Source organism: Haliaeetus albicilla, chromosome 10, assembly GCF_947461875.1.
Source record: "Haliaeetus albicilla chromosome 10, bHalAlb1.1, whole genome shotgun sequence".
NCBI lineage: Eukaryota > Metazoa > Chordata > Aves > Accipitriformes > Accipitridae > Haliaeetus > Haliaeetus albicilla.
The window spans coordinates 1,103,110-1,116,913 of NC_091492.1; the positions used below are offsets into that span (position 1 = coordinate 1,103,110).

The following is a 13,804-nucleotide window of genomic DNA, read 5'->3' on the forward strand; positions in this document are numbered from 1 at the left end:
ATAGCTGGGATTTCTTGAAGACACAAGCATGTCCACCCCATGAGATGGACAGCAGAAGGTCCCCGGGTATATTCAGGGAGGAGGCAGGGCTGTGGAAGTGCCGCTGGCTGGAGACCTGCCTTCTGCAGGCAGAGTTTTGGGAAGCCCCTTCCTAGACTCGCACTGCAGGTGCTTCGAATTGCCACCAGCAACCAGATACGGACCTGGCACGAGGCTCAGGTGGAGGAACGCTATTCACAGACAAAACTCCAAGGCACAACTCCACTCACGAGACTTTGCAGGAGTCAGCATCCCACGAAAACCCTTTAAGCACCATCTTTCCAAGGTCAGTTGTACATAATGGCCTCCTTTGGATGGATCTAGAGACCGCAGCACTGCTCGCTTACAGCGAGGACAACCCCAGTTACATGTCCCACTCTTTCTGTCCACGCTGACATGCGGTGCTTCAGAGATGAACAGGACCTCAGCCTTGTGCACGCAGAATCAGTGGTGCCAGCAGTCGTTACTGGAGGGGACAGGTCCTCCAGACTCATTAACAACAGGTTCTCAAATCAATATGGCTCTGAGGACTTGGAAGTCCTTTATGACAAGAGGCTCTCAAGCCCCCAGGTACCATTTCTGTGGCTGCAGAGAGCAGAAATCCCACGATGAGGACTCCTCCAGGGCAGAGGGTTTCTGGATCCCTCAGATACTCCTCTGGGTGCCCTCGTGAACTGCAAAGAGCCACACAGGATTGAGCTACTGATTGATGTCCTCCATCCCCGTCTCACACCCTATACAAACAGGCGACGAGCTCACATGCTCCTCAGGTCAGCAGCTCCCTGGTGATCTGAAAAGTAAATTTGCTGAGGGCTGCCTCGCCCTACAAACAGCGAATCACCGCCGTTAAACAGCAAGCTGCGATGAGCTGTTATTATTGCTGACACACAGCAATGGCCTGAGAGACAGGGGCACTGGGGGCAACCCATCCTCGCTCGGACCACCTTGCCCAGCTCTTCACAGGCTTCCCCCGCATCCTGTCTGCTGTCCCACGAGGGACACAGCTCAGGGAGACGCGCGACCACGGGCTCTTCCTCTGGGGACCCTAAGTCCCGCCGGTGTTCCTCCCCCGTGCCTGCTGCCACATCGCCACCAGCGAGGAAGATCAGCGGCTTCGCGAGCGCTAGACGGTGGGAGCTCTCACCCACACGCACCGCTGCTGCAAGCACGCAGCGCGCGACGTGTCGGCCCCCGCTCGCTCCCCTCCGACTGCCCGCAAGGCTTGCGACGGCAGCGGATACAGGGAGCCACGGACGGTGCAAAGTGGCAGCGCTGAGGCAACCCTGCAGTCCAAACAAAACGCCCTCCTTATGTAAGAAACCACAGCCCCATGCCTTCTGCCAGGCAGCATAATGTACCTCTTTGTATGGGCGAGACAGCCCTGTGTATACACACCGCGCTAACGACCATCTGTCCCCCCGCGCAGGATCATCACTGATAGGAACCAGATGCAGGAGCCAGCGGCTCTTGTGCCCTCCCCCCCTTTCGCTATCGGTCCGCTCGGAAACCCCTACGTGAGAACTGGGACCCCACGCCAAAGGCCACGAGTGCTGCGACCGGCTGCTCCTGTGCCACACACGCTCACCGGCTTCTTCGCAAGGAAACGCGCTCTGCCCGAGCCAGGAGGCTGTGAAGGAGGTTCTGGGCACTGTCGGGGCTGGAATTATTCAGAACACCTTCCAGCACCGTCCAGTCCCTAGAACAGACTCCCAGTTGTGTGAGAGATGCCTTTGTGCCTGCCACATCTGGTGCAGATGTTCAGAGACAGCTATCTGAGCAGAATAAATAGCTCTGAATCCCCACATGAACCCAGCCACTCTCGACTCCATCTGCACGCAGCCCGGCACGAGCAGGGAGGCTGGGGCTCGGCACACGCAGCTAGGAAAAGCTGCCACCCCTCCAGAGGCTGCAGGGAAAACGAGCATGAGTGCTCTCCACACTCCCATGGATGAAAGGAGACACTCGGAGGACGAGGCAGGGCTCACGCAGAAAGCGGGACGGACACGACGGCTTTCCAGCTCTTCAGCGCCGGAGCGACTGGCAGCTCTGCAGGAGACGTTGCTCCTGCAAGCGGCAGAGCAAGAGCAATCACGGATGGGCTCCACAGCACACTCTGCGCAGCCAGCCCCGCAGGAGCCGGGCCAGCGAGGGGCTATCCTGCACAGCTTTCTGCGGAGCACGCTGCTGCCAGAGCTCAAGTGGCCTGGTTTTGTCTGCATCCCTTCTGCCTGAGACATCGCTGCCTCCACCAAACCAGCCAGCCGCATCCCCATCTCCCAAGCTGGGCCCCAAACCACTAGTTGAAGCAATAGCTTGGTGTGGTGAGCCAGCCAAAAATCAGCTGCCCTAGATCAGGTCTCAAGAGATCCCCAGAAGCTCATTTATACCACCCCAGGGCCACAGTGTTTTCTGCAATCCCCGTTCAGCAAACCCCTATTAGCCCAGAACCTGGTCTGGCAGCTCTCAGGGCAGAGCTCGCACCGTGGAGACCTCAATGGACTCAATTCTCCGCTCTCCTTCACCTGGGAAGACCTTGATACTTGGTCTCCACCTGACCGAGCAGGTCAGCCGCTACCCAAGCCAGCCCACCATGAGCGCGTAACTTGGACAGCACATGCAAGAGGGTTGCTGCCCTCTTTACCACCTACAGATCCTACGGTCAGGACAGGGAGGGACAGATACACAAGGTGCTAATCAAAGGTGTCTCCAGAGATCCAAATTCCACAAGCTCAGCCTGGACGATGGCTCGCTACCCCTTCGCTGCTCTCCTCCAGCCGTCTCCCAAAGCACAACAGCTTTATCCTCCTCCCCGCGCTGACACGCATGATTTTCTGCTGCGTGAGCACCGCAGGGAGAGGCATGAGGAGGACACGGGCCACCCTTCCACCCGGCTGGACCAGATAAATGCTGCTGTGTCTTAGAAAGCAACGCTTGCAACCTCCCCAAGCCTCCAGAAACTCTAATCATGAGATACCCACGGGCTCCTCTCCACCCTGGGAAAGAAACAACAGCCTGTTTCCACCTCAGGCTGGGGAGAGGTGGGGAAAAGGAGACCTTCAGTCTACCTGGTAGGAGCAGAAAGGGGCATAAGCTCCGGCTGGAATAAAGACCTTTTTCAGAGCACTGGACTTTTCCAGCTGCCTGGAAACAGGAAGCGCCCAGGCCAGAGAACAGAAACCCTCACACACCCCGCATAAAGGCACACTGAGCCGTTAACCCTAATTACCTGTGACTGACACACCAGCGAGGCCCTGACCTTCCAGGCATCGCCTCAGCCAAAGGAAAATAAACAGCTCCCTTCATACGAAACACAAGCCATTTTCAACGCCCTCCCCTCCCCCTTTACCGCTTTGCATTTTCAGTCCAGAGTTAAAGGTGTCTGAAATACAAGGGCAGAACGACGCAGCTGCAGCAGAGAGCGGGGCTGAGCCCAGCGCCTGCCCACCGCCCCCACCGAGAGCCAGCGCGCCCACCGGCACTGCCCAGACAGCCCCGGCTCTCCCCCCAGCCCCTTCCCCACATCCCACGGAGGAGGAGGAGGAGGATGCAGAACACCCGCACCAGGGAGAAGAATGGGCACAGCTACGTGAGGGTCCTGCCCATGTCCCCCCAGCAGTGGCCAGTACCTCCACAGTGTCTCTGGAGTGCATGTTCATGCCCTCCTGCTCGGTGGGAGCTGCCTGGAAATCCACGCTCACTCTCTCACGCGTTTTCTTCTGACTGATCCCTTCCGCAGCCCCATGGGAGCAGAGGACTCTGCTGCTCCCCTGGGCACGGACACCGACAGGCTGCTTGCTGCAGAGATGCGATTCCCTGTTTATTACCCCAGAGACCCACGGCAGATCGGACCCTGGCCCAGAGGAGGAATCCACAACAGTCAAACCCCAGCCAGACGGCTCGGAGGAGGAAGGACAGGCTGTGCCAGGCAGGTTGGGGGGCACAGGGATCCCTGGCAGGCCCCCCCAGGCCCTCTCTGCTCTGCTGACCACCATCCTTTCCACCAACCCCCGGTGCAGCACAGCCCCCCTCCCTCCAACACCCTCTCCTTCCAGCACACAGCACTGCCCCAGTTTGCTCGTGTCCCCCCCCAGCCTGGTCCTTCCACGGCCATGTCTCCCTCCCCAAGGGCCACAGGCACTCCACCGTGCTGGCCTTTCTCAGGGGAACGAACGTCTCGAGCAGAAGGCAGAGCTTACCCGGGGGGCAGAGCATCCAGGGCTAGCACCGCTGCCCGGGCCGGCGGGGCACTGGAGCCGGAGGCTGCCTCCTCTGCCTCTCCGGAGCCGGTCAAGGCAGGAAGGGCAGGAGCGACAGAGCTGTCAGCCACGCTTGATGCCGCTGGGGTTGGTACACTCGCTCCCGCCGCCGGCCTTTCCTCTTCGAGGTCTGCGGCACCCGCTGCGTCTCCATTCACTGGAAAGGCAGAGGACAGAGACGTTAGCATCCAGAAAGGGTAGTGGGGGGGCTGGCTGATCTACCGCACCCGCGCAGACCTGGAAACAGAGCACGTGGTGGGCGGCAGCCGCTACCACCCAAGCACGGGGCTCATGGTGCTCCCAGCCTGCAGCAAAGGCAGCACCTCCTTCACCCGACAGTCAGATCCCTCTGGGAACCACTGCCACTGCCTTCGTCCCAAGACAAAAGCAGAGGGTGCTTCGCGTTTGTGCTTGGTATCTCTTCTGCCACTTGCAAACATGCTGCATGCCTGATGGGAATTCAGGTACTGAGCAGGAGCTCAGAAACTGCTGGTGCAGCATCCCCCCACAGGCAGAGGGAAGCCCAGGCTCAGCAAGTCAGCTGCACTGGTAAGAGCTAAACGTTGCTGGATTCCACTGGACTTTTGGAAAAGGGAAGGGGAAGAGACAGAGCAAAGGAAAATTACAAAGAAAACTGATGAGGAGGAAAAAGCAGACCATAAAAGTGAAAGGGAATTTGTTTGACGAATATTTATTAGATAGCCAAAAAACCCTGAGACTTGGCAGTCCAGCAGAGGATAACTTTTGCTACAAGACGTCCTGGCTTCAGTGGCAAAGCAAAAGCATTAAAAACAAACCAGCAACAAGTAACAAAGAAGTTAGGGATGCAGACAGAGCTCCACAAGTTAGAGCTGAGAAACGTAGAAAACCGTAAGGGAAGTATAACAAGCCCAAGTGTTGCCTACAAGCCCAAGTATTTAGAAGTGTTGTAGGAAAAAAACTCACAACAGTATAAACCCCCACAGACGGGAGACTGAAGAATTACAGACACTCTGTAGAAGAGGCAGACTGCTCGGGACACTTTTGCTTTGCAGCTGGAGGGTAGCAGGACAGCATCCTCTGGCACCAGAGGAATCCTGGCACACAGCATCAGCAACTAAAGGAGCCCCTCAGGCAGCATCTACAGGCGATGAAGATTTCCAGGTCAGCAGGCTCACAGCAACTTCCACCAGAGTCCTGCAAGACTCAGCTGAGGAGGTCTCTGACCGCTACTCATTTCTAGCAAGCCTTGGAAAGGGCGGTTTTAGAAGCTTCAACCACGCTGTGCCAATCTTCAAAGGGAACCTGCAGAATGACCCAGGTAACTGCACTGTGATCGGTTTGATCTCAGTCCTGGACAAAGCAGGGGAAAAGCTGATCCAAAGTTCACCTGATAAGGAAGGGCTCCAGGGGCAACACAGCTAGGGCTAAGCAATGTGGCTGTGGAGGAAACACGCCATGAAATAATCTCCTTTTATTGTCAGATGAAATTACAGCTGTGAGTGACAAATGCAATGGGGATGTTCTTGCAACAGTCTGCTCAAAAAACATGATAATGTCACCAAAATGTACTAAACTGAGGAGGCAGGAGGATGGTTTCTAGAGGCATTCCACAGAACACAAGACAGGGTGTCCAGCACTAATCCCAGACACCCAAAACACTCATCTCCCCATCCTCTAGCATAAAATCATCGCCAACAGGACTTGCGGAAGACACGGAGGTTGATGAGTGGTAAACAGCGACGAGGACAGCACAGTCATAAAGCCACTGGCGAGGCTGGGGCCGGGCCAATAAAACATGTTTTAAACAAATGAAAACCAAGGAGCCAAGTTGTACTCGGGAACAAAAACTCTGTCCGCAGCCTGAGGGAGTGTCCCCCACATAGCGAGGACACTGGGAAGGGCTGGGTGGGCACAGGGAACACCGTGCAGCATTCGCTTCTGGTACGACACTGCACCAAACGGGGCAGAGACGAGCCACGGCCCTGGAGAGGGGAGCACAGACCAGGAGCGACAGCCAAAAGGCAGCATTTCATGTCAGCCTTCTGCTCCCCCATCTCCCTCCCAAAATGGGTTTTGGCAAAATTGAAATTGCATTGCTGCAGGTTTTTTCCAATGAAACGGGGGGGGGGGGGAATAAAATAAAAAAAAAAATCTTCCTTTTGGGTTGAACAAAACATTTCCTTCTACCCAAAACAAAGTACTCTGCTGCTTCTTCCAGGTCTCTGACAAAAGCGTAAGAAAGGACAGCGCTGCCTGCAAAGCAGTGCAGGGGGGCGGGAGATGCTGCACTGCTCAGGTGGCTCCATGAGAGCCAGAGAAGGAAAACAGATAAACCGCTTGTAGCTTTGTAGTCAGGCACTCAGCAGGTCCCGGTCCCTGCTCTACAAGGTATTTATGGCTTTGTGGACAAACCCAAGAAAAGACGAGAGAAACCTTTCTAAAAAATAGGCTCTGGTGTAAGAATCAACCCCCTTTTGAGAGGTGAGTTTGTGCCTTCTCTGGTGCTCAACGTGACAGCTGCTCCTCGCCACTTCAGTGGGCAAAGAGCTCAAAACATTTTCACTGGACACTGATGGGCAAACTCAGCTGAACGCTCCCAGCCCCTGGATGCGGTGTTTTTTGTCAGGGAGACACCAGAGAGGAGCCACAGCAATTATTCACAACAGGCAGAACAGATCCTACCAGTGTGCTCTGCAGAGCTGCCCAACTTATCAAAAGTAAAATCGATAAAAATCAATCAATTCACAGGGAGGAAACTCCCAGGCACTACAAGATCTGTTACCTTAGCAGAAATTCATTTTCTCCCACAAGATGCAGCCCTGAGCTCTGTCCCCCAACCCTCTCGCGAGCGGTGGTTCACCTGCGCCGTTGGCTGTGCCGTTGGCCATGCCGGCGTGCTGCGTGCTCTTGGCCTGCTGCCGGTGCCGGCTCCTGGTGCTGGGACTTTGTTCTCCGCTCCCCGTGTTTTGCCTGGCCGCTCCAGCCGCATGTCGGTGCGTCCTGCAAGGGAAAGAAACACAGGAGGGTGAGACGCACCGCTGGCCTCGCAAAGAAAACCCCGCTCCTGCCTTTTTGCCTCGGTCTCGTGCTGCTTCTCCCCCAGCACGGCCATCGGTCTTCCCCCGGGAACAGCCGGGATGCAGCCACGTGCCTCCGCTCCTCTGGCAGCGCCCTGAACTTCGTGCTGCTTACTCAGACCTGCCAGCCTGCCCACGGGTCCTGGCACCCATCTGCCGGTGGCAGAGTCCCACAGAGGAGTAACCTGGGTGACAGTGACCTTGCCCTTGTTTGCAGGTGCTCACCCCAGCTGCCGAGGGATGGCCCCGGGCGCTCACGGCCAGAAACCCGCTTGCGGCACCAAGCCTTCATGGCCGCTGGCAGTTTTCTCCTTCCACCCCTGCAATAAAGCTCACGGGAGAGATCCCACGCCAGCGCCGGCTCCTGCACTGCGGTGGGAACCCTCACCGGTGCCTCCCGCCTGGCGACAAGCCTTGCGCAAAACCAGGTGAGGAAGGTGCAAGCGTTTGCGACGGCCGCGGCGTCTGGCAAAGGAGGCAACAGCCAGGAAAGATGGGAGCTTAAAGCACAGCACAGGTTGTGACCCACTCAGACATGGCTGCTCCATCTCTTGGGGGGGGTCTTCTCTTTGTGCCAAGCTGGAGCTCGGGGCCACCGGGTCCCCGTGGCCAGGGCAGCCCGAGCTCCATGGGCAGAGCGCCTGCAGCACCCCCCAAGCAAACTCTCCCTCTCCAACCGCCCTGGGCCCCCGAAGCAGCCCGAAGGCATTCAAGAACAGGCTGGGTTTTCACATTGATTAAGAAGCCTGGTTGTTACCACAAGCGGGGAGGAGGACAGGGCAGGGCGGGAGGGGGGATGCCGCCTTCCCACGTCTGGGGGCTGGGGGAGCAGAGGCAGTGCCCAGCCACCTCCACCCAGGATCGCAGCCAGGGGCAAGGACCGCAGAGGGCAAGGACCACAGGGATTAGGAAGCTGGTTTGCCCCAGCCAAGTTCTCCCCTTAAAAGGGCAAAACCCGCAAATTGTCCCCACGTCTCGGGGCTGGGGCTGGGAGGGGACAGCAGCTTGGCAGCGGCAGGACTCGGCATCAGTCATGGCACCCTCACCAGCTCCAGCAAGCCCTCGGTTCCTCCCACTCGCTCCAAAGCCACTCTCCTTGGGGAGCGGCTCACGGCAGCGGGCAGAGGAAAGGCTGGGATCGGGAACAGACATGGGAAAGCCGGAGATGGTTGTTGAAAATAGATCAGATAAGAGCAGCCCGTGAGCAGGAGGTGCCGAGGCCGCTTCGACCAGCCACGGACCCTCCCAGGAGGGCAGCCCCACACGGGGGCTCCTCAGACCTCAAACTCACCCCACAAACCCCAGCTATGGCCAGGACACTGCTGCGTGCTGGGGATTTGCTTTGGCCACCAGCATCAGGGGACTGGGAGCAGCTGCGGAATGGGCTCCTCTTCCCCCGGTCAGGAGGTGAAGGTTGCCCCTTGCTGCCCATCCATGGGGCTCAAGGGGAGCACATCGGTACTAGGTGCCTCCCAAAAGTTGGCTGGGACCCACCTCCCCACAACACAGCCCCCAGCGAGGAGCAGGCAGGTGGCATCACTGGCAGGAGCCAGTCCCACCAGGAACGGCCCCCGAGGCACAGGACGGATCTGGTCCCTGCCCTTCTCAGCACAGATGAGCTCAGAGCTGCCCAGAGAGTTTTTAGAAACCAAAACAGGATGTTTCCAGGCTGCCAGCCGGCCACACAGGGTTACCAGGCCTGAATTAGCCGGCCCTCCGCCCAGCCCAGCCCTCCTACGAGTGCTCCCATCTGGGCATTGTCTTTTAATAGACGCGTGGAAACAAACCCAGCAAGGCCACGTGAGAGCGGTGGGGCTGGGAACGCGCTCCTAAAATAGGAGCGGGGAGAAAACAAGGCAGAGCGCGGATGGGAACAGCCTCTGGTGGCCACGCCGGTGGGACGGAGCGGGGCGTGTGGAGGGCAGCCCACCTCGCAGGTGGCTGAGAAGACCCTTGCTGTCCCCCATCGATTGGGGACCTCGGGCGGCTGCCCCATCGCCCCTCCTGGGCCGGAGGGAGCAGACGATGCCGAAGAGGAAAGTGGCATCAGCCAGGGTGATGTCGACCTTTCAGCTCCCCCCTCTTCTGCCCGGGCAGAGCCCCCACACCACAGTGCCTGACGTGGGCTCCAAGCACAAAACCCAGGAACAGCCGCCTCCTCCCGCCGCGGTGGCCAGAAGGTCCTGGCATGAGATGCCAGCAGAGGTGTCAGCACCAGTCTCGGTTTCACTCCGCGCACCAGATCACAAACTGGGACTGAAGAGGAGGGAGGGCAGAGCGTACAGCCAGGAGCCAGTGCTGGATGCAGGGGGTCAGGGCACGGCCACCGGGAAACACAACCGGGAGAGCTCCAGCACCATATGGGCAAGCAAGGGGCTCGGCTCACAAAACATGGAGCTGAGAAATTCCCCCTGACCCTGCAAAGTGGGGAGGAGGCAGCCACGTCCCCCGGCACCCAGCCCTCACTCCCGCAGTGCCAAGAACCGAGATGGCACCCGTGTACCACCACCGTGGAGCTGGGGCAGGAGGAACACCACCTTGCCCCATGGTAGTGGGAAGAGGTGCCTGGCTCCGAAACCCCAAACCCAGTTCATTCCTGTCACCCGCCCCTTCCAACTGACCCGAGACCCATCTCATGGCTTGTTCTCCAAGGCCCTGAGCAGCCCCCCAGCCCCTCTGCCGTAGCCGGCAGCATTCCCACCGCGCAGCACGGCCTGCCTCTCCCTTGCCCGTGCCAAGGCTGCAACTGGTGATTCCAGCTCCCCCGGCCTTTTGCTGCTGTTGTGTTACTCCAGAAGCCACACGCCTGCGGACATCCCGCAGCCACACATGTGGCTTTGCAGAGCGAGGGGTCTCAGAAGGGAAATACTTCATCTGAGAGACCCGGAGGAGTGTCTCCCACCTGCCCTTAGGGATGCTCATGCCCGTCGCTAGCTGAGCGGTGACTTTTGGACATCACACAAGCAGGGAAAGTGAAGCACGCTGCACTGAAGAAATCACTTGACTTTGCACGAGCTCTTGACGGTTGGCAGCAGTTTCTCACGGCTGTGCCTAGATCCCAATACCCAACGTGGTGCATCAGCCAGAGCCTCTCCATAGGGTGAAGAGCAAACCAGGCTACTTTATTCCCTGCTGTCAGAAGAGGCCCCTTTGGCCACCACAAGACAAACGAGGATTGTGGCAACTCTCTCGGCACCCACAGCATCAGCTCGCAGCCGGGGACCTCTGGGCTCTGTTTTCTCTCCACACAGAGGGCTGTGGAATTTCACACCCCGTCACCAAGATTAGCAGCAAATCCCAAGATGACATTTGTTCAGAAGAAAGAGAAGCCCTGACCAAGCAGTTTCCCTTGAGGGGACAGTGTAGAAATAGCTGAGGAGCAAAGAATGACCCTTTTCTTTCCATCCTGCCTGTGAGCGAGTTTGCCAGCATCCATCACCAAGCCCAGGAAAATAAACACAGCTCTGCGTATAAACAGAGCAAACATCAAACAGCATTCCCATGTGCAAAGGGCCCGCACTCCAGTCCGGAGAAGGCAGCTGCCTCCATGGTGGGTACGTACAGCAACGCTCTACCCCATGTAGCAGTACTACATCAAACTGTGGAGTCATGTGCAGAACAACCCTAAATTCAAGTGAGTGTAGGATGAATTGAACACTAGGCTGGGACTTTTCCCATACCAGAGCAGCCATGGGATTTTTAATGATTGCAAGCACACCTGGAAGGTCTGTGAAGGACCCCGTAGAAGTACTGGCCAGACCTCACCACACTTCTCTCAGATGCTTGCAGGTTGAGAGGACACCAAAAGGAGAAAGTACTTCCAGGCAATCAGAGAGCAGTCAGGAATCAGAAGCAAGCAGTCACCATGTTGAGCCTCCCAAACCAAAACTTCCTTTGCAGGCTTTCTAGCACCTACTGATAGGTGCTAAGCGGCTGCAAAGTCCAGCTCCCATCAGGACACTGAGCAGTCTCTCGCCCCTTAGAAGGCTTTAACACCTGTACAGCAGAAATCAAGAGAAGCAGCCACAGCAAAAGGGCACAAACTGTGTTGAGCAACCTGCTCCCAATTTCCCATCCCACTCCCTCCTCGGGTGGGAGACGAACAAATGATATGGAAGGAGAGGGTCACTTTTTAGAGCCAAAAACATTTCTCCCCTTTGCTCATCTCTTGTATGTGCCCTGCAGATGAAGAAGGAGAAGAAAAGCTCAAGGTGTGGGGCTGGTCGCTAAGAGTGCTCCTAAGCCTGGGGGGCATGCAGAACCTCTTATCGGGCAGGCTGCAGGCACACGTCTAACCAGAACATCTGTATAGGCTGCTGGGCCACTGCCATGCTCTGGAAATATAAATAGGTGTTAAATTCAACTCCATGTTGACAGTGTGACACGTCTCTCAATAACCACAGCTCCAAAAGGAGCAGCACTGAGCCACTCCAGCCCAGCGAGAAGGCAAGGAAGGGCACTGTGCCAGGCACAGGATGGCCTGGTGCCCAAGCATCTCATTTCCTTTGGAAGCAGCTGTTATTTCCCTGCAGCTCTGCTTCTTCTGCTCCCCCTGGACCTTCGGAAGCGTCCTCCTGTGACCATCGCCCAGAAGGGCATTGTGCTTCCCAGCCTGGCTGCGTCTGGCCAGGGCTGTGCTCAAGGCAAGAGCTGGGGTCCCTGTAATCGCCATTTGAAGGGACCCCTGCAGACCAGCCCTTTGCTGGTTTGCCTGGTCACAGCCTGCCCCACATCTCCCCGACAGACCATTCCTTCGGCTGCCACTAGAGCAACTGGTGGAAACTGTCTGGGCCATCACAGACCTGATATTCCTTGAGAAACAAATACTTTTAAGAGGGGCTCAGGTCAGCTGCACCCTGGCTGTATGGTCGCCTCCCAGCTCTGCTGTCCTCCAGGAGGTCTGCCAGCCCACTCCTGCTCCACACCTCCTACGGACTGCTTTGCTGGGACCTCACTGGGAGATCTGGAGTGGGGTCCACTGCACAAGGATGATCTAGACACTTCTCAGCTGCCTCACAGCCACAGCAACCACCCAGTAATGGACTGACAGGTGCTGCCAGCACAGGACCCTTACCTTGGTCTGCTTCCAAAGCAGTTTGTACTGGGAGGCTGGTGTCTGCCCTCTGTGGCTGCAGCCACGCTGCTGGGGTCCCGTCCAGGCAGCTGGGACCCTGAATAGGTGAAGAAAAAGCAGGTGAAGAAAACGACCGAGGCACCTACTAGTTCTACTCTCCTTCCTTCCCTCCCTCCTTCCAGAATGGAGACCCAAAAGCACAACAGCCCCATACGTTACAGAACAGACCCCCCAGCACACAAGGACCCCCTGCCTTTATGCTGAGGTGCTCTCCTCTCCCACTGCTGTGCAATAGCATAGCCCGTCCCCACAGCACCCCGCAGCTCCAAGCGCAGCACTAGGGAAGGTAAACGCAGGACTTTGCAGAACTGGCATCACCAGGAAAGTGGCTGCATTTAGGACTCCCAGATTTCACAGGCTCCGTCTCCCAACGAGGAAGAGAAGGAGCCGAGGGAAAGCAATGCACCAGCCCCTGTCCGGCACAAGCTCTGCTCGGCTCCCCGGCAGCCCCGATGGGTCAGACACCAGTCCGCGTCTCCACACACCCTCTGTCGCAGGGAGCCCTTTTCCGAGCGGTTCACGGAATACAGAAGCCGTTTCCCCAGCCCACACGGGACGGCGAGGGAAGGGGCCAAGCCGCGTGGGCGGCTGGTGGAGGGCCTGGAGAAGAGCCGCAGGCAGGGTGTCAGCCCGTCGACGCTCCCACTCCTGTCCTACCACGCGCTCGCTCCCGCCGGAGCCCATGCGCAAGCCCAGGGTCAGGGCAGGCAGGGGCCGGAGCCTTACCTGGGAGAGGAGGCGGCTGCTGGCACTCGGACGCTTGCTCAGAGGTCCCGGGGGCCGTGCTTTCAGCCCCTCTCCTCTCCCCGCTGCTGCTCACCGCCTCGTGCTCAGAGCCGCCACATGCATGTGGAGACGGGCGGCACTCACCCTCTGTCACGGCACTGCCATTAGGCAAGCTTCCCAGATCAACAGCGGGCCCGTCCAGGAAAATCGTCAGCTCTCCGCCAGAGACAACGCTGCCTTTGTTCTCCGTCTGCAGGTCCAGGGTCAGCTGCCTGTTCTCCACTGTGGGAGACGAGGGGACACGGAGAAAGAGACCAAGCAGTCACCACTCAGGATGCCAGCCGTGATGGAGGATGGCTCCACCACCCCGGCTCTCCCATGGGACAGGACATCAGCCTCCTGGTCCCCTCCAGGCCTCCCTACACCCCCAGAGGACAATGTGCCCACTCCCTCAGGGCCAGCTGTCTCAGCGAACGCCGCCGGCGTTGGCCCCACACCAACACACACCCACCAGCATCACCAGAGGACACCTGGCCAGCCCCACCACCAGCTCCCAAGGAAGACCCTCCTTCACCAGCCACTGCTCGCAA

At 58.0% G+C, this 13,804-nt stretch overlaps 1 protein-coding gene across 4 annotated transcripts in view; it reads right to left on the minus strand.

Annotated features, from left to right (window-relative positions):
* The window catches only part of WWP2 (WW domain containing E3 ubiquitin protein ligase 2), a 43,842-nt gene that overhangs the window by 18,291 nt on the left and 11,747 nt on the right, over positions 1-13,804 (minus strand). For 2 of the 4 annotated variants that reach the window (XM_069793187.1, XM_069793188.1), the window contains exons 5-8: positions 13,215-13,496; positions 12,429-12,525; positions 7,138-7,277; positions 4,236-4,452 (exon numbers count right to left, since the gene is read on the minus strand). In XM_069793187.1, the coding sequence (XP_069649288.1) occupies positions 4,236-4,452; positions 7,138-7,277; positions 12,429-12,525; positions 13,215-13,496 (736 nt within the window). The remainder of the gene's footprint in view (positions 1-4,235; positions 4,453-7,137; positions 7,278-12,428; positions 12,526-13,214; positions 13,497-13,804) is intronic. The other 2 variants (XM_069793189.1, XM_069793190.1) reach the window with 2 other exon arrangements.